This window comes from Centruroides sculpturatus, unplaced genomic scaffold (assembly GCF_000671375.1).
Source record: "Centruroides sculpturatus isolate CEXI.00-Female unplaced genomic scaffold, Cexi_2.0 scaffold659, whole genome shotgun sequence".
Lineage (NCBI taxonomy): Eukaryota > Metazoa > Arthropoda > Arachnida > Scorpiones > Buthidae > Centruroides > Centruroides sculpturatus.
The window spans coordinates 122,288-147,350 of NW_019384850.1; the positions used below are offsets into that span (position 1 = coordinate 122,288).

The 25,063-nt window shown below is 31.8% G+C and overlaps 1 protein-coding gene across 1 annotated transcript in view; it reads left to right on the forward strand.

The window, feature by feature from the left end:
- Positions 1 to 25,063, forward strand: part of LOC111630462 (transcriptional regulator ERG-like) — a 56,217-nt gene that overhangs the window by 21,706 nt on the left and 9,448 nt on the right. The window contains exons 5-7 of the mRNA XM_023374561.1: positions 3,153 to 3,321; positions 14,429 to 14,715; positions 16,160 to 16,210. Coding sequence (XP_023230329.1) covers positions 3,153 to 3,321; positions 14,429 to 14,715; positions 16,160 to 16,210 — 507 coding nt within the window. The remainder of the gene's footprint in view (positions 1 to 3,152; positions 3,322 to 14,428; positions 14,716 to 16,159; positions 16,211 to 25,063) is intronic.

The following is a 25,063-nucleotide window of genomic DNA, read 5'->3' on the forward strand; positions in this document are numbered from 1 at the left end:
ATTTATGCACATTCCAGACAATTTTTTTCCTATTCTAGAAAGATAAGAACCCATTTATTATATTTTTCAACCCATTTTTAACTACCGAATTACTCTAGTAACGCCAGCAAACGAATTAATCAATCACGTTACATAAATACTTCATACATTTTAACCACAAGATTGTATTATTTTATAATACAGCAAATATCGGCCATTGTTACCTTCCAAAAAATCATTAAAAGAACGAATATATAAGTCGAAGCAGGGGGGAGAAACGGCGGCAACAATCACGCGATCGTTATCCAACCCGATCGAAAGTATTAAATCAGTTAAAGAGGAAGAAACAATTTTCATCGAACGAGACATAAATTATTTTTTGGAGATTTCCGTCTCTTCTAAGCTAGAAAACGTTGCGAGGGAGGGGAGAAAACACGTGATAAATTCAATTGAAAAATGTTCGATAAACGAGAATTTTCGCGGAAAGAAAGGTAAATGAATGACCTTCACGTTCCTCCCCTTTATCACGAAGGAGTAGGGAAAATATAATTAAAAAATATAATAATAATAATAATAATAATTATTAAAACAATTAAACATTGTTAACTTTGAAAATTTATTAATGTGTGTTTTTATTGTTAAGCTGTATATATCAATACAAATAAGTGATTTCACCACTCTATTTAAATGCTTTCAGCACTGTGCATATGCAGCCTAAATAAACTAGCATCTAAATCACACAGTTATGCATGACGTAAACACTTCAGCTGGATGTATTTTTAATTATGGAAATCAGATACTGCTAATCAGCAATGAATAATCTTCATAAGATGGTTTGTTATCATTTTCTACAAAATGGCTCATTGGATAAACATAGTAACTGAGAAATTAATAGTAGTAATTTATAATTTTCTTGAAATTTTTGAGTAAAAGAATAGAACAAAAATAAAAACAAAAATAATTATAAATCAATTTTTGTTTTTATTTTTTTGCACAAACAACAGGTATGTTGATTGTGAGAAAAAATTGTGGCTGAGTGCAGTATCATCAACCATCTTCCACCAAATAGCATGCAAATGTAGTAGTGAATATCAGTAGTACAATCTGTGCATGTCATGTGATTCTTGGTTTAGTGAAATGAAATTATTCACGTGGGTATCCAGCTGAAGAGTCAATAAGATCACAAACTTTCACTATTTCCTTATTTATTTACCCCATTTAATGTTATCAGTGTATAGGTGATCTCAAACTGATTAATATGTAGTAAAATCTCTTTATTTTACTTAAATTATTTATTTTATTTAATTTTGATCTCAAATTTTCTCGAATGATCTACGTTTTAACTTGGTAACTTCATTCTTTCATTCGTTCTCAATATCGTCCAAATACTCTTAATTTTTATCATCTTCATCCGTGTGTTACTCTTTAACGTAATCTTCATCTTCCTAATTCTATTGTTTAGTTTGCATTTCTAAACTCACTCAAACATTCTTTCTTTGTATTCTCTTATTATTCTCCATCATCTCCATCCTTCCTTTATTCTTGTCCTCTTATTCTTGTCCATCATCCACATCTTTTGTTTAAATCCTCTTATTCTTCTTCATCATCTGCATCCTTTCTTTACAACCTCTTACCCCTCTTCATTATCCATATCCATCGTCTTCATGCTCTTTCTCTTCTCCATTACTCTCATCACTTTATCATTTTTTCTGTAACTTTAAGTGCCAGAATCTTTATTAATTTCATTATATTCCTTTTACATTAATATCGGAATATTTTTTTGGTTGTTAAACATCTTTGTTTTACCTTAAAAGTAAACAAACTTGTAGTAATTTTAATTAAAAATTCATTCAACATTCTCTAATTAAACGCGATTTAGCAATTGAGATTAAATTTAATTATGTTTAAACTAATTTTATGCATTAATTGACCTGTTTAACGGCAAGAAATTTTAATTATTTGTTTTTTAAACTTTATTTATAAAAAATATNATATGTAAATATTATAAAAGATGATTTTTCGTGTTAAAACACGATAAAAATTAACTTTATAAGTGTTTTTATAAATTTAAAGCATTGAAACATGCAATTTTCAAGTGATCTTTGAACATTCTAGACGTTAAAATAAGGAATTTTTGCATTTAAAACGTGCGTAAAGTCTCAAATAACGTGTTTAGTTAATTACAGTGTTCAAAGTTCAAGATCTTTAATATTTTTCAGCTTTTTAAATGGAGATTCAATAGGTTGCATAAATCTTCAATGGTTACAGTTGGAGGAATGGAACCCCAAAATATCAATTTTACATAAATTTGGATAATAAATCTTAAAAATGTTAAACTTTCGTATTTAACATCTCGTCATAGTTGAACCGTTATCCAAAAAACTCACATTGTAAGCCAGGTTTCAAAAATGAAAATTGCTCATTAAATATGCTTCAAGTGCTCTTGGGGTAATTTAAAAGGGTTAAGACTTATAAAAATTTATAGATTTTCAGGAGGAATTACCCTATTTATTGAGTTTTATTATTAAAATCGTTCTGGATGTTTAATTTTGTTTGTATTCTTAGAATGCAACAAGGTTGACATTCAGAAGATCCAATTGTGTCAAGAACTCAAATGAAATGAAATACATTAAATTTAGGACGTTTTCATCATCTTGTAAAGCTTAAAATAATGCAGAAATTGATTGTTGTAGCCCCCTAACAAATTTATTTATAGATTTTTAATGAATGCAAGTAAAAGTACTTATAGAATTCATATACAATAGTGGACATTATTCAAAATGGAGGTTCAAAAAATTGAAAAATTTATTAAAATTGGTATTTTTATGAGATTTACATTAAGACATACGTACTTACTCCCTCTCGGACGTTATTTTTACACAAAATTCTTAATTTTTACTACTGTAAGCGGGGTTGAATTTATATATTAACGAAACAAGCTGCAAATAAGGTCCTCACGCTGCAAGGAGCATAAAAATTAATATGTATGCCTTATTATCCACTAATATTTAGTGGATGGCCTATTTTATGCTCTTCCCATAGGGCCACATGTCTAAATTTGGTCTCGAATAAGTATGTTCAGTGTAGATATTTAGGGGTTGCTTATTAAGAATACGTATAATTAATTAATATGCAAGCGTTTGCACTTCTCAAACATAATTTACTTCCCCTAGAACGTAAATTAGGTAAAAATCCCTGTAGAAAATCCAAGTTCTGTTGTAGATTCGAGAGCATCGATCATCATCCTGGATGCTCTTACGTGTTAACAGAGATCGAAACAGATCTTTATTCATCATCCGGCCAACATCCCAATCTTCTTCCGCTTTCCACTCGTCACGCCGTGTATTGCGCATGTTCTTTATTCATCGTCCGGTCGACAGTCAAGTGGTGGAGCCACGAACGGGGTCAAGGGATTCATTTCAATAACAAAAAGGCCATTCGATGGGAAAATGTCCCGGTGGTCGCCATAAATTTGCATGTAGATCGTGAAGCACGTCGTTCTACTACGTCACCGTTGCCGAACTCTCGGGGTCGCGTGTCGGCACGTGCTGTAGTACAGGGACGACCCACCAGGGGGCGAAGGATACCCGCCGTGTTTACTAACCGACCGAATCCTAATAATGGTTGTCGCCGAGCGTGTCCGATTAATAAACTTTGTGAATGAAATGTTAACGTCTGAGCGCATGCGTCCCCTTTTGTTACACTCCATTCTCTTGTTATTTTGTTCGCTTTTTAATCAAGGATGCAACAGTGAAAGGTGGAAAACACTCTTCCACCTTTCTATCCTCATCCCGGACTGTGCCTTTGTGCTCTTGCTTATCTCAAATCGTGGCAAAATTTGGCTGACAAAGAACACCAATTCACCTAATTTTCGACTGTTTAACCTCCTCCGACTTTAATTATGATAAAATTCCGTTGTTTTTGTCGTTCCGAAAGTCGGAAATAATTCAATCGTGCTCTTTAAAAATTTTTTTTTTTTTTTTGACTTTTTTGAAGGCCAAAAATTATTTATTTTATTTAATTTTGATCTCAAATTTTCTCGAATGATCTACGTTTTAACTTGGTAACTTCATTCTTTCATTCGTTCTCAATATCGTCCAAATACTCTTAATTTTTATCATCTTCATCCGTGTGTTACTCTTTAACGTAATCTTCATCTTCCTAATTCTATTGTTTAGTTTGCATTTCTAAACTCACTCAAACATTCTTTCTTTGTATTCTCTTATTATTCTCCATCATCTCCATCCTTCCTTTATTCTTGTCCTCTTATTCTTGTCCATCATCCACATCTTTTGTTTAAATCCTCTTATTCTTCTTCATCATCTGCATCCTTTCTTTACAACCTCTTACCCCTCTTCATTATCCATATCCATCGTCTTCATGCTCTTTCTCTTCTCCATTACTCTCATCACTTTATCATTTTTTCTGTAACTTTAAGTGCCAGAATCTTTATTAATTTCATTATATTCCTTTTACATTAATATCGGAATATTTTTTTGGTTGTTAAACATCTTTGTTTTACCTTAAAAGTAAACAAACTTGTAGTACTTTTAATTAAAAATTCATTCAACATTCTCTAATTAAACGCGATTTAGCAATTGAGATTAAATTTAATTATGTTTAAACTAATTTTATGCATTAATTGACCTGTTTAACGGCAAGAAATTTTAATTATTTGTTTTTTAAACTTTATTTATAAAAAATATAGTTAAGTCTTTTATATATAAAATGAAGAAAATCTTATTCAAACTTCACTGCATCTCTCGATTATCTTTACAATTTATCATCATCTCATATTATTTTTGACATTTTTAATGGATAAATATGATTCATAATTTTTATATATCATTTAATTTTCTAATCTATAACAAAATTTAATGAATTTATTTCATATTTTTTTACAAATTTCTTAGACGATTCCATTAATTCTCACTTAAACTTGTATCATATATACGTATACATACAATAGATTTCTTCTAAAATTTAAACTTTTACGCTTATTTTTAGCGTAAATTTAGTTTATTATCATCTAAATCTTATATCTAATTATACTTTTTTATAAAATTATATAAGTTTTTTGTTATAATTCTCAAATAATGACAATTTTATCCATAACTTTATATGTGACACGCAGCATCCGGTGAGCACACAGAATAGGAATTTTAATTATTATTCAATGTAAAATATTGCTTAATTTTCGATCAATTCTTAAAGAAAACCTTTCAAAAGATTAAAAATAAATAAATAAATTTTTAAGGAGTTATATTATGTTTAATAAGGTTGAAGAATGAGCAAGTCAATGAAGATGGAGCTGGAGAAGTGAGAATTGTTGTTGCATTAATTTAAAAAATTAGAATGAAAATTTTAAAAAGTTAATTAAATACGTAAATTCAAGTAATAAGAAATTAAAATTTCAAAAAATTTAAACTTATTAATTTTAAAAATAAATAAAAGATGCTCGAGAACAAGAGANGAAGATGATTTTTAGATAGACGTAGATTTTAAACACGATCCAGAGAAATTATACGCCTTTAATTCACTAAAATATATAATAAAAAAGAGAGATTAATTTTAATGTATTATATACCTTAATTTAAGAGCGAAAGAAGCTTAGAATGATAAAACTTGGAAGGAAAGTGATAACTAATGAAGTATGATGTGAAGATGTGTGTTTACAGAAGAGCTGGAGAAGATGGAGACGAGTCTGTTGGTTTATACGAGTAAATTAAGATGTAAAGTGCAAATAAGTGAGATTTGTTGAAGTAAGAAATGAATTATAAATATACAGAAGCGAATTTTAAAATAGTTTATTCCCATTAAAAAGGATTGTTAATCAAGCTAGAGCGCTTAGAGAAGCGAATTTCTAGAGATTTGTCTATTAGAATGAGATATTAAAGACTTTTTATAGCAATAAATAACTAATTTAAAGGCAAATTTCTAGAAAATTAAGCTGAAAAATGAGAGAAATATGGAAAAGGGATATGGAAAAATAATAGAAAATTACAGAATAATGAAAACCGAATATAGAACTTAAGGTTTCTAGCTAAAACTAGCCAAAATATTAATAAAATAAATAATAAAAATGTAATTCGACGTATTAAACTATATAAGCCGATAAAATCAGGATTTAATGTTAATGATGCTTAACCGACTTCATCTGGCGTAACGTTACTGATCGAAATTACAACTTGGTAACACAAAATCTGACTAAAAAGAGAGAGAAACCCCACGAATTTAATGTATAGAAGTGGGTAGATAATATTTAAACGTGGCTTCTTTCCCACGTTTTGTTAACGTAACAACATAGAAGAAAATTCCTAACGAAGGGAAGAGTGTCATACATCAAATGACAATTGGTTGAAGGGGAACAGATTGTTCCCTACCCAGTTACTCGTTTCATGGCTGGTTGCTCGTCCTGCGAACGAGATGGACCCGACTCTTTGCCAGATTTACTTCTATAGTAACTAATTGTTCGTTAACGTACAGCCATGTTTAACAAAGAACTGATTTCCAGACTGAGTGAGGGAGGGTTTATCTATCGATACTCTATCCCCCTTTATACTGTAGAAACGTATATGATTTGGCATCTGTAATGTTTCTTAGTTTGTTTTCTAGCCCAAAATAATAAAAGTTTGATTCTTCCACTATCTTGCTTGTCTACAGATGATCTTTTTTTTCTTCTGGATGGTGCTTGATTGCAGCTTCCTTCCACGTGACTAACTTCTAGAATCTAACTTTTCTTCCTCCTTTCCTCTTTATTAAGGATAAAAACATAGGTTTTTCTTGTTATTTGTCGATTCGTCTCCTTCCTTTTTACGTCCCGATATTATTTTTCTTTTATAAATTCCTTCTCTGGATGGATGCTGATGACTGATGCTACGCATCTTCGGATGAGAACCATCGCTTATCTGGAAAAATTAAATAATAAATTTAGCAATAAATCTGTAAAATAACAGCAAAGTATTTTAAAAATTTTAAATTTTTATTGCCTAAATTTGCGTTTTAAAATGTTTAGTTAAAATTTTCTTTTATAATAATTCTATTCTCTCGATACGAATTAAGTAAAAAGTTTTTATGTTTAAATGTTAACTTATTAAAAATTTCATTAAAATTTGCACATAATTCAACTATTTAAAAATTTTTCTACAGTTTAGTCCTGTTTAATTTATATCGTTTTATACTTCTTCTTCAATCAAATTCTCGTAGTTCTCACTTTACCTGCATCATCATCCTAATTTTTTTTAAATCATCCACATCCTCCCAATTTACCTATATCATCTTTACTCTTCTAATAGTTTTAAAATTATCCACATCTTCTAATTCCTTTACTTTGTCTGCATTTGCTATTCTTTTCCAACATCATTCGCATCTCACCATCTCTCTCGTTTCGTCTGCTTCTCTTCTTCTCTAGCATAATTTTCATGTTTATAACTTTCTAGCATTTCATCTCCCATTCTTCCTAACATCATCCGCATTCTTCTAACTCCCTCACTTCATCTGCAAATCTTACTTTTTGCTGAAAAGTAAGATTTGCATCATTCGCATCCCTTTATCTCTCTCATTTACTCTTCTTCTTCTATTCTTCTCTAGCATCATCCGCACCCTTCTAATTATCTCACACCGCTCGCATCTCATCGTCTGTTCTCCCCAACATCCCTTACTCCTCCTCAGCGTCATCCTCATCCTCCTACTCCTGTCTAGAAGACATTTTCGAACGACCAGGTAGAAACGATACTTTACCAAGTAAAATCTTCCAACTTTCTACACAAGGAAAAAAAACTTTAAATCACGGAGGATGCGGATGGACTAGATAGAGAAAAACTTCATTGCAGTCAGAAGCGAGTTGTATTAAATATATAATCCCAAGAGTGTGTATCAGAGGATCTACAGAGAGTCCGTGAGAACTGACAATCTGCGAGGAGACAAAATGATATCCGGAATCTAGAAATTTCTCTGACTCCGGAAATATTAGTGCTGTCACCGGATGGTGAACTCGGATGGAAGATAAAAAAAGCAGCTTATCTTTCCCGTCTTCCCTTGAGGAAATCGATAAAGCTGCTCGACTATATTTAGCTATCGGTTACTAATGAGGCAATGGAGGAAACTGTCGTCTCTGATTCCCTCATTAGGACTCGATAAGACGACGATTGTCGAGATTGCAGTAAGGAAAAAGTACAGCAAGAATCAATTTTCCATTTCTTTCAATGAAGGTGTAATTTTATTGCAAGTTTTCCACCTTAAATAATTGTTATCGATAGTTTAAGTGAGGGTAAACATTACTTTTTGCTTCTTTTTTTCCCCTGCTTTCCCCCTATTTACGTTAAAGATTCCCCCAACGTTTAAATTCAATCACTCCACTCCAATTTTCGAGAAAAGAAAGAAGACAAGCGCCGACTTAAGAATAAACTGTTGAAAAATGCAATTATTTCCTGTTAAATTGTAGAAATTTCGTGTTTAGAACAAGTAGAAACTGTTTTTATCCCGTTTAAAATACTCACTACGCGATTTCACTCACCTCATTAACGTTAATTTAATGTACTTCCCTGTTTTCTTCTCTTCATCTTCATCTTCTCTACGAGAGAAGATGATTTTTAGATGCAATTTTTTAAAGGATAAAACTATATTTTACGTGATTTTTTTAAATATATAATTTTATACAAACTCGTTTCTTAAAAATTTATAATATATCTTTATACATAACAATTTTATAATTGAATTAAATTTTTTTCTTTAATTTCGTTTTAAATTCGTTTATTTTCTTTAATTTAAATTATTAAATTAAATTTAATAATTAAAAAAATTAATTTTTTTAAAANATTTTTCTGTAAAAATGAATCAATTTCAACAATTAAAATTCTTGTTTTTAATTACAATTAAAATTTCGATTAAAAAAATAGAAAATTAATTCTTTACAATAATTAAAAATATTTTTAATGGCAATTAAAATTTTACAAAAATAAAATAAAAATAAATTAATTTCTGTTTAAGTTTTGACTTTCTCCAATTCTCTAAGTATTTAGAAGGACGAAACAGCGATAAAATAATGTGTAGAAGGACTAATTTAATGAATAAAATTGAAAGAATTGACAGGAAAATTCAAAATCGAATGAGATTTATCAAAATTAGGGGAAAAAAGTTAAATCAAAGAAAGGAGAAATTAAATATACAAAAATAAAAATAAATAAAATCTATGGCCTGAGGATAGAATAAATGAAAGGGAAAGCGAAGAGGAATATATAAACGAAGTTACAAGCGACAAATCTTTTACAATTGCTCGATATCCAAAAGAAAGGTTTGTAGCAGGAAATATGAGATGATTCGATTGGAGATGCATTGGAAGAAAGATGCGGAGGAGAAGGAGAAGCAATAACAAATTGCTCGTGTTGTAAATAATCACTTCAGTATTGGAGCGGCTGGTTCCTGCTCAATTTATCCCCAATTTATCTCGGTTCTGGCTACAAATTGAAGCAGTGTCAGTGCGTAGTATAGAGCTAAAGCAATCAGACAAACACTGCCCAAGTAACAAAGGTAATGATCAGCATCTCCTCGCTCTGAATACAGAACTGCAACTAGCTATCTTCCAAACCACTCTGCATCCGAGAATCCCTTCTCCTCTTCCTCTTCCTTCTCCTGGTTTTTTTGGTGAATTTTACGTTATTTTTACGGAATTAACGAGCCGTAACTGTTACGTATACGCTTTTTCGATCAACAAGAGGGAGTGTTTTTGATTTGTAAATGCTTAATTAACTTAGAAAATTAGATAGGAAGATAATCTGGAATGTAAACAAGTGTCGAGTGATCTGTGGAGTTTCTGTTGACTGCAATGATTCTTTAATCATTCCAGTCAACAGAAAGAGTATTTTTATGAGAATCTTATCTTTGTTAATATATTTGAAAGACGAATTTGTAAGTAATGTATACTTTCACTTGTCTAAGGAGGAGGAAATCTGTGTTTAGGAAAATGAAGAGGTTTAGAAAAACCTAAATTTCTCTAAAGATAATTTACTTATCCACTCCAAAATTTGATTTTAAAATTATAAAAGTATTCTAAATTATAAAAAAGTAATTTAATGTTATTTATAATTACTAATCATTGGGAAATTACTCGATTAATTATGTTAAAATTAATTGAAATTTAATATTTTGTACTAAATTTTTGTTTATTTTTCTGCCCAAATGCTTATAACTATCATAAAATAAGACAATATCGATATCACTCTTTAAGAAATTAAGTAAAAAAGTTAACTTTCTCTACTTCTGCACAACAGTCTTCATCGTCGAGTCTATAAAATTAGCTGCATTTTAAGAAAAAAATAAGAAATCATTTAATATATAAAAAACATTAAAAAATTCGCCCGTTAATAGCGGAATTTTGAAGAAAAAGAGCCATTTTTAAAGAGAAACAAGAGAAATAAACCATATAAAGACGAGAATAACAGCAGCGTAAGCACGTTATCTAGGCTGGAGGATGAGGAGCGAGAGAGAGAGAGAGAGAGAGAGAGAGAGAGAGAGAGGATGCTATCTAAGCAAGAAAAAGGGCATAAAAATGTAGTAAATGACCAATTATCAATTATCAAATTAAGAAGTTAGCATGAAAGTTGCAGTCAAATTGCCGAAAACATGGAGAAAATAAGGAAATTTCAAAGTGTGTACCTATTTTGGAGCTCGTTACAGAGCATCATCATCAAACGATAAGGAGTTTCAATCAATACGCGATTTCTTTCAAACGGAATCAATTCGGTAGCTACAACCTGGTAATGATGGCGAGTGGGTTTTTTGCAAGGCAAGGAGGAGAGAGAGAGTCCGGAGGAGGTGGACCCCCTCATATCCTGATGCGCATCCTGTTCTTCAACCATCGTTGCAGCTAATAAATGGTGCGAGTGGATGGCTCGGATGGGACGGATCTTTCCACAATACGGCACAGCTCCGGGCAATCTTCTTCCTAATCTCTGCTACAAATCTAGGTAATAATGGAAGCTGCTATCTTCCAGCTATCGTCACCTGAAGACGATAACTTGAACGAGCTTCGATGGAAATAAACTCGGGGATTGAATGAGATTTTTTGCTCAATATCCAACTCAGACCTTACTTGGCTTTATCGATTTTTTAGAAACAATGCCTTTTTCCCCTTTAATTTTCTTTCCTTCTTATCTTAGCAGTTGAAGTTTTTAGCTTTCCTGCTTATCCTTCCTTTATTTTTCACCCGTGAGATAATCTCGTTGGATGTTTCGTCTACAAAAATAAAGGTTTCGTGCTCCTATCTCTCCAGATATGTCTGTTTCCTCCCAATTTCTCTTCTTGTTTCTCCACTCCTCCGCATCCTCGCCTTCTTAAAATTATTTAGCATCATCTTTATCACCGCTTCATTTTTCTCCTAATAATCTTAATCTTTTCTCGCGTCTTTCTACTCTTGAATTCCTATTATTTATTCCTCTACGTAAACTGATTATCTTCTTCCTCATCCTCGTATTTTCAAAGTTATTTAACATCCTTTTCATTTCATTCGTCTGGAGCACCATCACTTCATCTTAACAATCATTTTAATTTTACCTTTCTCTCATACATTCTGATTTTAAAACTTCATCTTCTTTATCTTAATTAATTTATCTTAAAATAAAATTATTTTATACAAAATTTTGTAATTTTTCAGCGTTTTATAAACATTTTCACTATTGAAATTGATGAGTTAATTATTTTAGCGAAAATTTATTTATCCTGCGTATGAATTATACCTTCTGAAACTAAAATATTTCGATTTTATTCAGTTCGAAGACTTCAATACTCGTAGAATCTCGTCCAGAGACGATCTCAGATTCGATTTCCATATCCAGAAGCTGCACTTTCACCATTCGACTTATCTTCAAAAATGTTTGGTAGACAATTTTGTAGTCCCATTCGCTATCGAGAATTAAATCTCGTTTTTTCTATAAAATACAAACTTTTTTAAAAACTTTATTCATAAAAAATACAATTTAAAATTCTATAATAATTTATCTCCATCTCTTTATAAGTCACAAGTTCTGAAAGTCTTACGGATATTCATCTTATGACCGCTTTTCTATCTTCAATTTTGCTAATTTAAATGCTAATTTTTGCTCTTTATACCGTTTAAAATGTTAAAAAATATATTTATAAGGTGAAAATCAACGATTTTTTAGTTTAAACATCATTAATAAAGCTGGAACTTATCGAAATTTGTCATGGAATAGCCGAACATAGAATCGTTTCTTCGTAATGAACGTGTAATCTATTTTTCGCAGAGAGTATTGACAGGATAGAAGAGCATCTGTCCTTCTCCAGCTTCCATTTATCTGCTTCCAATCTTCTAGCACAAGATATCCTCCGACAGAGACTGGAGGAACGGGAAGTGCGCCTCATTGGATTTCCCAGACGTTTCCGCCTTCACCCCTTTAATGCCATAACTCCATTTCCACTAGGCTTCCATTAAGACGTCAATTCTCCATCCTCATACATCCTCCGCATCTTTTTGAAGGATGAAATAAACATAGAAACGTCCCAATTCGTCCATAAAGATTAAAAATTAGATAGGAAGATGTAATGTGCAGTCTCCCACGAAATAACCTAACAAAGTTGTTCTTTTAATCCCGAATGTGTGAGCACACTTGTGTAACTGTTGGTGCAAAAAATCGCTGTGTGGGGGAGTAAGGGATTTATACGAGTGGTCAGGATCTCCCCAGCGTAGAGAAGGGACACGTGTTAGGGATTCTCTCCTGGCTAATCTATTAGCGACGGTGAGGACGATCTAGACGATGACACCGTATCTAAAGCTCTCGATTTTTGGGATGTAAACGGGAACAACTAATGGACGAACTTGATTAATGGACGTTTGAGCAGCTGACTTATGCACTGCGGTAAGTTCTGCTTATTTCAATGGACTCTTAATGTACAAGATGAAGCTATTGTGCCTTTTTCAATGGGGACTGCAAAATATAATAGTTGGAGAAAGTCTAGTCTTGTTTAACTTCCTCTATATGTGCCTACTTAAAGCCGATTCTTTCCTCTCTAGCTCTTTCTCTCTCTCATCTCTCTCTCTCGTTTTCTCATCTTCTCCAAAATTATAATGACTTGAAAGGTTAAATTTAATTGGAAGATTTAAAAAAATCGTGTTAGCATTCTGCTTTATTGCAAAAAAATTTTTTTTCTTCTAAAACTGCTAGAAAATTATAATTAAAAAATTAAGTAAACATCGTTTTGTAATTTATAAACAAATATAATCGTTTTTAAATCGAAAAATGTTTTATTTATCGAAGAAAAGATGGATTAAATTCGGTTCACAGTAGATTTTAACATCGATAATTTGATATAAAAATGTAAATTTATGCTATACGGTAATAATTCTCGCTTCCTAATGTGTTTAAAGCGTAATTAATTTGAATTAAGACGTCACAATAGATAATTATTATGACAAAAACACAAAAGTTTCCCTCTAATAATTTTTGATTCACATTGAAGTTAGTTAAATGAGAATTTTTATAAATTTCAAGTTATATAAGTTATAAATAGATGAATTATTTACGTTTCCGATAATTAAAAAACACAAATTAATACTCATTTTCCACAGAAAATGAAGATTAAAATGCAAACTAAGCTTCATTTTTGTGAAAAATAAGGATTAATTCACTCAAGGAGTAAAGTTAAATTTTCATATTTTTATTTCATTTTCTCGTATTTATAAAAACATTAAACATTAATCACTTAAAATTTAACCTTATAAAGGATTTACTTCACGCAATTTCATTAATAACGCGTACAGAATTACACGAATAAAGACCATTCGCTTAACGGCGTAGAGCTGAGTTGGGCTTCCCCGCATAACGCAGGCATTGGAGGAAAAGAGAACTTTACAGGGGCAAACTCCATCGCGTTAGCATCTTAAAAACCGAAAACGGGGTGGATTTTAATTGCCCAACAAGCAACGAGCCAGCAGACGAAGAGATTTAATTAGAATGGAGTATAAAGCGGCGGACGGACGCAATTAAGGAGGCAGAGGATAAAAAAAGCGATTAGGTAGTGGTCCGGGCGGGAGTGGAGTATTTACGTACGGTTGTAAGCGAGAAATGATTAAGCGGGTCGAGTCAAAGCCGCACACACTCATATATTCAGCGCACTTCCGACCTATCAAGAAGAAAGACAGGCAGGCAGAGTCGCTCTTTTCATTGAGGAAACGATGTGTTCCGACTTCCTGTGACTTCTTAGTTTGTTTCCGTCCTGTGACAAGTGGAGAGGAAGTGTGTGTTTCTTCCGACTGGAAATAAGCATAATTCATTAGCCAGTGCGGGTCGACTGCCATTGGTTGCCTGCCTTCACTCCACATAGGTCGCTGGCCCATAAATCGGAGACGTCGCTGATTGGTCGGAGGACGGCTCGCGCCGCTAAGCTCGGACCAGATGCGCCGCGCGGACAACATTATCGGCGTCGAAGTGTGAAGCGACGGCAGCGGGAATCTCCGCCGAAATGTCGTGTTGAAGCTTAGAATCGAGCCCCAGGCCGAAACGACCCCCGAATTAAATGCCGCTATTGGGCGGCCCCTAGCGGAATTTGGGCACAGGACAGCTTGGTTGCCCGTCACCGTGGCTCGAGACTGTCCCCACCAACTCCCGTGCAGATACGGGACTGCCGACGTCTACAGGCTTTGGATGCAAGGCGGGAAGGCTGCCGACTTTTCGCCTTACAACAACGGATCTCCCGTCGCCAATTTGCCCATGCTCTTCACCGGTAACGTAGCCTTTTTTTTCTCCTTTCTCTACTCTTCCTCGATTTAACAAATTTTTTTCCAAACTCTTGCGCTTCCTCCAGCCTTAAATCGCGACTTAAAATATTCCACTCCTCTTTCTCTTTATCCAATCTTTTTAGCTTATCCCCAATCTTTCGGGATTTCTTCCTAGATCTTTTCTTTTATCCGGCTGAAATTGCCTTCAAAAAGTCTCTAATTTTCCCATGCTCTTCACCGATAACGTAACCTTTTTTCCTTTTTTCCTCCTTCCTCTATTCTTCCTCGATTTAACGAATTTTTCCCATACTCTTGCGCTTTCTCCAACCTTAGATCGCGACTTAAAATATTCCTCTCCTCTTTCTCTGTATCCAATTTTTTTTTAGTTAAATCCTTAATCTTTCCTTAATCCTTTCTCTTATCCGGCTGAAATTGGCTTCAAAAAGTCTGTCTAATTTGCCAATGCTCTTCACCGATAACATAGCCTTTTTTCCTCTATTCCTTTTCGATTTAACGAATTTTTCCCCTCCTCCTCTCGCGCTTCCTCCAGCCTTAAATCGCATCTTAAAATATTCATCTCCAACTTTATAGCTTATTCCGATCTTTCGGGATTTCTTCCTTGATCTTTTCTGTTATCCGGCTGAAATTGTCTTCAAAAAGTCAATCTGTCTAACCTTCTGACATGAAAAAAGCTTTATACGGATGTTATATACGTTTAAAAGGTTTAAAATTAAGGTTAAGGTAAGGTAAGGTAAGGTAAATTAATTTATAGAAAAATTTATCAAATCCTTACAAATTAATTTGTACAAGTTATATAAGGATCCATTTAAATTATACATTTATCTAAATCACAATTTCAGCTCAATTATTTTATTTATAGGACTGTAAATGCCTAAAAATGTATCCTGATCTTCTAAAATTTTTCTAATTGTATAAATTATCAACTATTTAAAAATGATTTTCATCCTTTAAATTTTTTATTAAATTATGTATAAAAGTTACTTAATGATAAAATATTTTGATTTTACAATTACAAATTAAGTTTCTGTAATTTTTTATCTTATATTTTTATCCAAATTAATCTTAAATGTTCACTTTAAACATCTTTAAAATGTTTAAAACTATATCTTAAGTTACTTAAATCGTTTGAGTAATTGTCGAATTAAACTGTAAATTTTACAAAAAATTTTAATTGTAACCATTAAATTAATAAAAATATAAAGTTTTTAATGCTTTAAAAGTAATTTTTTAATAATTTTTTATACTAAAGTTATACAATATTTTAAAAATTTGAAGTATCTAATGTTGTATTCCATCTACGTGAATAAATAGTTTAAGCTTGTTTAAAATATCAGAAAATATTAATTTATAATTATTAATTAGGCACAAATATATAAAATATCGTTAATTTTATATATAAATTTAAATATTATCGAATAAAAATATTAGAGCCATCTTACAAAGGAGCTTGGGGATCTCCATCTCCTAGCCAGACACAAGGTAACTTAACAATTATTTCGTTATTTAAAATTATACTTTTCTAAATTCCAGAAAATTAAAATCTATATTGTCTTACATAATACATAACAAAGTTGAATATTAAATTATATTAAATTTCGAAATTTTATTTAAAATCGTTTAAAAGTAAATGAAAGAAAATAACATCTCGCTCCTGTAAAGATGTCTTTGCCTCAAGTACAAGTACCATGCAGGAAAGAAACGGAAAGGGGCTAAATGACTTTTTTATATTTTTTTTCGTGTTTTTCATTACTTTCCTCTTCTAATTTTGCTACTAATGGAAACTTAACATAATTTTAGATATATAAATACCTCGTATAATAGGATTTTATACGTTAATCGTGATAAACGGCCGTACAATCTTCGATGAAAGATGCGGTGGAATGAGGGATCAAATCGGGGATTAACGACCAATTTAGGTGATCGCGTTAATATTGATACAACCCTGCGACGGTAAATTGGCCCGTTAACGTTACCTCCATCGGCTCACGTGACTTAGTTCGGGTTTTTAAAACACGAAAACGTCCGTACAAAACCCGCTCGCCTAGTCATTTCCGATTCTGTAAATCTAATTTTCCAGTCAACTTTGCGTTGTTACCTTTTTACTCCAGGTTAGGGTCGATCTGTGACTCTCTCTCTCTCTCTCTCATTACGCCAAATATTCGAAGTTGCTTCGCTTCCCCCTCTCCGCTCTTTCTCTCTCTCTCTCTCTCTCTCACTTCATCCCCCGGTCCAGCATCCATCCCCCTCACTTCCAAATGGAAAATGAATATTTTCCGATGATAGTTTGTTTTTTATGAGGAAATTTTGATTTGAAAGTCGATTGGTTCTTTCAGAATAATTGATGGAAAAATTGTTTCTCCATCGGAATTTCACCAAAACTGTTTTGTTTCTGCTTGATTCAATTATGTCGTAATTTTACAATTTTATTCTCCTTTTTTTTGTGATTTTTAAACGCGTGTTGCTCCAGAGAATTTATCCGAAATTTTCAACCAATTTTCTATTTTAAAATAATTATTAAAGCGGAACAATCAATAATTATAAAGTGAAAATCTTTCCTAATTTTTCTCGTCATCATCCTGTCACAGTTTAACATCTCGTCAGCACCTTAAGAGACTAACAAATTATCCTATTTTATAATTTATAGAAGCAGTAAATTATATAATTTAACGAAAATTATATACTTTTCTAACTTCTTAATTTTATTTTTCCACTTTTTATATTCTATATTACTAATGTCTTACTATCTTCCGATGTATACTTGTTCGTTCTTTTCGATTTTCTGATTAAATTTATAAAGTTCCTCTACATAATTTTTAATTTTTACACTTTAAAAATGCTATAAATTCTCTTGTTTATTAAAATAATTTAGTATTTTTAAACAATATTTCCATTTTTTAAACTCTAAATTTAATAAACGATCTCATTTTGATTCGTGTTTATCGTCCATTTTCTTGTATTTTATCAATGATTTTTCTGTTTTATGCTTGTTATATTTATGAATATTTCTCCTTTTCTTCTTTCGTTACTAAATACGGTTCCTCTTTACTAATTTTTTATGAAACAATTATTTTTAGATCGCATCTTATGAGAAAGAAGATGAAGATGATTTTCTAAACTAATGATAGGGTTGTGAGAGGGATTTAAATATATATCTTTATGGAAATTTTATCATAATTATCTTAATTTCTAATTTTAAACTTTGTAAATAAGTTTATTATCCTTTAATTTTTTAATTTAAGTAAAGATTATCGTACTTAATCTTGAATTTTTTCCAAAATTCGTATGACTTTTAACCAAATTTTGGCCAATGATTTCTTCGTCCTTCTCTTTAACACATAGTTTATTTATTTTTAATTTTTGTTAAAAATTTGATATTTTGAATGTAAATAATTTTTAATTAAATATTTAACTTATAAATTTTATAATAAATTAATTCTCTTAAACAACAGAACTAAATTAATTTAAATATTGCTTCTATCATCCTCTATTTCCTGCATCTTTATATTAGCATCTTCGGAATTTACATCTTCTACATCTAAATTTATTACAAAATCGTGAATATCTTTAAATAAATTTATCCTTTCTATCAATTTTGAGTAAATTTAAAGTCATTTATGCTCCCTAAATCCTTCAAACGGGGCCATTTTTTCGTTTTAAAATAGTTTAAATAGTTTATTTTCTTATATATTAACGAAAGCCTGTAGCTTATATATGCTCATATCACAAGGAAAATGACAAAAGATCTATATTTTTTACAACCTAAATTTATAATTTTTTGGTCTTGACCCTTTCTAAACTTCATTGTCTTTAAATTAGATTGAAATATTTAAACATTTATTAAATATTTCTCTTCCAGACACCCTTACATCTCTGGAAAACCGATTTCATTACGACAGTGGTTTAGAAAAATAGGATTATTTAGGATTTAAACATAATTTTAAAGGCCTAGAGCCTATCCTTGCGTAAATCACACATCGGATAATAAAATTTGCACATTTTAGGAGCCATATTTATCTAGTTTTAAGCATACAGATGGCCAATTAGAGTAACGTATCAATAACTAATTTTGTATTCAAATAGCACACCCATTCTCTAATTTTAAACACAAAAGTAATGGTTATAAAGTTGCATTATTCTCTAATTTTAAATAATGAAATAACACTTCAATCTCTAATTTAACTGTTTAAATTACTATTTGAAATATTCTATCATCCTTTATTTTTAAGCATTCTCTGTTACTTGGAAGCATCATCTTAACAGTATCTTTAATCACATTATCACTTAGAGCAGTATCTTGCGCTATAGCTTTAATAGTTTAAACTAGAATAATCTTTAATTTTAAACGTTTTTTTTTCTAAACAATTAGCAGTAAATTCTTTAGATATAACGATTTAAACTACTGCTTATCCTCTGATTTTCAGCACTCTTTTACTTACAGCAGTATCTGTAACTGCTAATTTTTACTTAGAGCATCGTTTTTAAGAATATTTACTCAAATAAATACGAGAAACAGCATTAAAATCCTTAATTTAAAGCATTTAAACATGAAGAAGGAACATCGCATCCTTCTCTAATTACGAGCTAATTAGAAGCAGACAATTCTCTATTTTACAGCATCCGAAAGATCACCGGGATCATCTTTCGAATTTCGATTATTAAAGGCATTATTCTATGCATTTTAAGCATCCAGACAGCACACGAAACGGCTTTTTGAGTCATCCAAACGTCACACTGAACTGTGTTTATATACACGACCACAAATTACACTTAGTAACATCCCGTCCAAGGCACGACGCCATTTTTGGAAGGTAGAACATAGATCACACCAATGTTTCCTCGGAGGTTACGTCACGTAACTTTCCCGTAGGCCGCATCGCACGTGCTAAACACTCATAAAGTGACTTCCTGGCCTAAAAGCTAGTGTTGGGAGAGGCAAAGTGCAGTCGTAGGTACACCTTTGGACGCTCACGCCATCCTACTTAGTCCATAATTGTTGTAGTCATTAGTTGGGGGGAAAATCGGGGGATCTTCGTGTAAATACTCTCCCTTCCCCCCTATCTACGGTGGGGACCAACCTGCACGCGCTTTCTCTCTCTCTCTCTCTCTACCTGTTATCATTATATATTATTTTTTTTCTCTTCCTCCTCCTCTCTTTTCCCTCTCTAAATGACTTTTTCTCTCAATGGATTTTTGTTATCAATTGGGCCTCTGGCTTCGCTAATCTCGATATTAACCGTTGGCCCACCGAAATTTTAGTTAATTAGGAGTTTCGTCACGGATTCTACGTCTTTGCGTATCGTTGGTGATGCTCTCGATCACTTCAAATTCATTAATTTGTTCGTCCTTGACAGTTTTTTTTATTTTTTTGGTGTATTTTTGCTTTAAATGGAGGGTTTTAGTTAATTTAAGCGGTGTTTATGATTTTCTTTTTTAATTTTATGCAAATTTATATAATAAAATTATAATTTCTTTTGATTTATATAATAACATCGTGATTTTCAATGCAATTTTCTTTAAGAAATAATGCTCTACATAAAAGATCATCAAGAATTATCGGAAAATTCTTTATTTTCTCACGTAAAATTGCTAAAATTTTTCAAATTTTTATATTTTTTATATGAAATTCTTCGATTTTTCTTAATTTTTTCCTCTGAAACGCGATATTTTAAACAAATTTCCATTAATTCTCCTTTATTTCTATGCATATTTTCTCATACTTCCCATCAAAAATATCCTCATATTTATCTGAAATTTCTTCAATTCTTAAAAAGATTTTAGATCATTTTCCTTTATAAATCATTCGACAAATCGAACAGATTTACAAACAAACGGGACTTAAAACTTTGGAGAAATTCTACACCCCAAAATTCATCGAGAGAGAAATTCAATTCGGTTATTTGGCAGGACTCATAAAGAGGAAAATTCTCAACAAATTAGGTCATTTACAAATGTACAAACCATCTTCAAAGTCGTTAATGCATCAGATGCACAGATGATGGAGCGAGAGAGAGGGATGCTGCAGGATGCGGGAGGGAGCATCTCTCTCTCTTTCTCTCGTTTCTCTTTCACGGCCTTTTGTATGGATAGGACTTTAATCAAGTCAACAAGTCAAGTAAAGCAACAGAAATTTGTGTAGAGAATCGTTAACTAAGCATTAAAAGTACCTCTATCATCATCAAAGCAATAGCCAACGAGTCTGGTCCAGTTAACACGATGAATGAACGTTTTCTCTAGGATAAGATAAGCTTGGTTATTGACCAGACTGCAGCCATTACCGATGACCCCCCCTTTGTAGTAATTAACCAATGGTGGAGGAGAAGTCGCGTCACAACTTCTGATGAATGTCCCTTCTTAACAACCTGAGCATCTCTCTTGTAATTAGAGGAACATCATCCGTGAATGGAGATTGTTCGCCTTTAGAATGGCCACGATTATCTGATTATTTTATTTATGGATTAGTTGACGTTTCTCTATGTGTTCTGGATGTTGCATTCTCCTCTCTTCTATCCTAGTTTTCTCCTCGTTTACGATTTTGTGCAGCATCCTCCTAAATTCTATCCTAGTTTACAATCTTGTGCTGCATCCCTTTATCTTCTATCCTAGTTTACAATTTCATTCTGCATCCTTCTCTCTTCTATACTAATTTTCTCCTCGTTTATAACATTCGTGCAGCATTCTCCTCTTTATATAATTTATATACGTAATTTGTACTGGTTAAGATTGCGGATGAATTCGGATCGATCTTCATTTTGCTCTTGGTTATCCTTCTTTCGAGGCATCAATAATTAAATTTTTCCTATTTTTCGAAGAAAAATTAATGAAATATTATAATTATTTAACTTAAGTATTAAAATTTTAGTAAATTTAACTGGCTCCTGCCAAAATTATTCGATAATTTTGTATCAATGTGTAACGCCTGGTATAGTTTTATTATGAAAAATCGTGGGTGAAGACGTATTCTTTTTCTTTGTCTTTGCTAAATTTTTTTATTCGTTCCAAAAAATCAAGATTTTTTGCAAAATTTTTCATTTCTCTATACAGTAACTTATGCTATTTTACTAAAATTTCCTTGATCATTTCATTTCTTTCTAAATTTCCGCGCTATTTTATAATATTCCATATTAAGTAAACAAAATATGTCAATATTTTAATATAAAATCCTCTTTTTCAATAAATTTCTTGATTTTACGTTTAAGTTTTTTGTATTTTTAATAAAAATAATATTAAATTTCTTTAAGAAAATATATTTTATATATAAGTTACTTGATTTTCTCTGAAACCATCATTTGGTCCGACTTAGAATCAAAATTATACCTAAAAAACATCTTATTTTTCCTAGAAAAAAGTAATAAAATCTCAATTTACCCACAGAAAATAGCAAAAAGTTCAATTTTTCTTTACAAAAATGTAAAATTTTAGCATCTTTTTATGTGTTAAACGTGTGATGCAGTTTGGAAAAAATCCTCATCCTTAAATCTTCTTTCCAAAGAAAACCGCATCGTACATCATCCGCATCATCTCTCTATATAATCACTACACATTTAAATCCTCTTAAATAACCAGATCATCCAGAATCCTGCCTCTTAACATCATTTTCCGTACAGAATTCGACGAAAATACGAAGGAGGAGAAGGAATTTTTAAGGTCTGAAAATAGGGTTTAGGAGATATCGTAACATTTTAAATAGGTTTTTAAATATAGAAAACATGATTTTTTTCTTGGTATTGTGGAAAATTTCTTTGTGGTGCATCCCATATGCAAAAAATTCTCCCTATCTTTCGACCCTTCTCGCTCGTAAAGTTTGGTAATGTGCATCCAAACTGTTACTTGTAGGCTTCGTACACCTGTACATCTTGGTTTTTTATGTAGTTTCCGCTTCTTCTGTACGCAACAAATTCACTTTTCTTTGTGGGGAAGGAACCTGATGAAATTTACGAGTGATTTTTGATAAGAAGGAAGTGACGTTTGACTGAAATATTCCTCTCTCTTATCCCCATACGTCTCTGCAGCATCCCTACATCCTGATATAGAAAATTGGCATTCTCAAGCATAAATATTGTTAAATTTTATTAAATTTATATATTTTATTGTTCCTACTGCACTATCGAGGATTAAAGAGCGAGAAAATTCCACATGGAAAACATTAGATGCTTTAAAGATGCGGATAAATGCTTCTCTGCAGCATCCCTATATCCAGATGCAGAAAATTAGCATCATAGAGTAAAATTTTATTAAATTATATTAAATTTATATTTTTTATTGTTCCTGCTACACTTATTAGGGATTAAACAGTCAAAAATTTCACCTTAAAGCATTCTTATATCGAATACTTTAAAGATGCGTAAAAATCGCTCTCAGCGTAGTCTAAAACCGAATTCTCTGTATATTTTCTTGTAGGCCTACGTAAATTTTACGAAATTTCGCTAAATTTCGTTTTTTTACCCTAAGAATTTCCCAAAATTCGCACATTTTTCTTCCGGATGATATCGTATTACTCCGCATCTTCTCTGGAAGAAAGTAGAAAAAATCTATGAAAAATCGGGTATTTTATAGACGATTTTGGGGTCAGAATGGACGATTTACGCCTTTAAATTGTTTTGTAGCTGCCAATGGAGGAGTATTGCGTCGGCTTTGGTTGTTGAAAAGCTCAAAGAGCATTGGAGTAGTTCTTGTAATTCATAATCTTTTATCCAGAGTCGGCGACAGTTGACGCTGCTGGAAACAGGAAATGGCTGCATAAAACTCTTTGCTCTGCCGTTCGAAAAGCCAAAACACTTGTCACAGCTGAAATATATTGCTCTTTAATGGAAAGAATGCCATTTGAATGGATGTTTTTGTTCCCTCCGACAACTTTGTTTTACTCCATTTGCTCTCCATCTTCCGACATTTCTCATCAAACCTCTCCTCTTTCCACATTCTTGAGCATCTCACCTGCTTACAAATCCTATTTCTTTAACTAACAAGCCACTAAATATTTAAATTTACGAGAACTAATTCTCTAAAACTCGAAGATGCTGAGGAGCGATCGGTTTTGGAAGCTGATAATCGTGACTCTTTCTTACAAAGAAAGAGAAAAATATTGTTAAAATTTGATTATATTTTTGTAGAAAGGATAAAAATATTAATTTTTCCCCCGTTTTCCCGATATTTATTGGAAAATATCCTAAATTTTCGTCCTTTTTTTGAGCATGCAAACTTAATTTTCCAGCATCCAACCTTAGGTTTAACATGCAAATCTGCCTCTTAAATTAGTGAAAAATGATTAAATTCGTTTAGCTGTAGATGAGGGAAACTCCTCGTTTATCCGAGTTAGAGAGGTGAAAACTTATATTTAACCCGTAAAAATTCGAAAAAATATCATTAAATTTTGATAAATTTATAATTATAAAAATAAAAATTTCACTTTTCCGCTTAATTTCTCCGAAAAGCCTTAAAATTAACTAAATACTTGGAGAATCCTACGTTTCTAAACACGCAAACATGACAAAATTTTGATAATTTCGATGATAAAAAAATTGCAAATCTTCGTCCTAAGCATCTTAAGTAGTATTATCTTGCAGTAAATCCTTAGATCATCCTTAGAACTCGAAGAATCGTTGAGAGGATGAATCATTAAGATTCAGCAGTCGTAAAGGAAAGCAGTTTTGTTCGTGTTCTTGGAATGGCAACTTGGTTCTTATTGACTCAAGGCCTGGTCTCACTTACTGAGTAAGCGTGGAAGTGGCTTAGCAGAAAAGAACACCATGTTCTCCACCTCTACACTGCAGGGATTAACATTTAGATTCCATCCGCATCCTTCTCTCTCCTCCTCCACCTCCACGGATTAGACAGGAAATTGTGACGCAAGAAAGACTTCTTCTAATAGCTCCGGACATCCGTTCCTCTTTAGAAATCTACCAAGTTTTTTTGGATGGAGTATCCCTTTAATTCCTACTTTAAGTTCGCATCTTCTCCAGTTTCTTACATCATAACTCCTCGTCTTCTTCTACCTTCTCCATGCTGGATTAGCATCTTCCTCTTCTCTTTTCCGTTCTTAAAAATCTTTAGAAAAAACTAATTAGTTTTACAAAATTTAGAGTTTTTTTGTGATATTTTTCGAATATTTTATAAAATTAAAATAGAAAATCCTATAGATTTTTTCTTTAAATCGTATTAATTTACGAAGAATTTCGATGCATTTTTTTGTTTTCTAACTCGAATTTGTGCTTCTAATCTTGTAAATTGTATACATTTTGCATCATAATTATAGATTTAGACTTCTTTAGAGTGTACAAATTAGAATTTTTTAATATTTTCTAAGTGTTAGACAACTTGGATTGTGATTGAAACCTT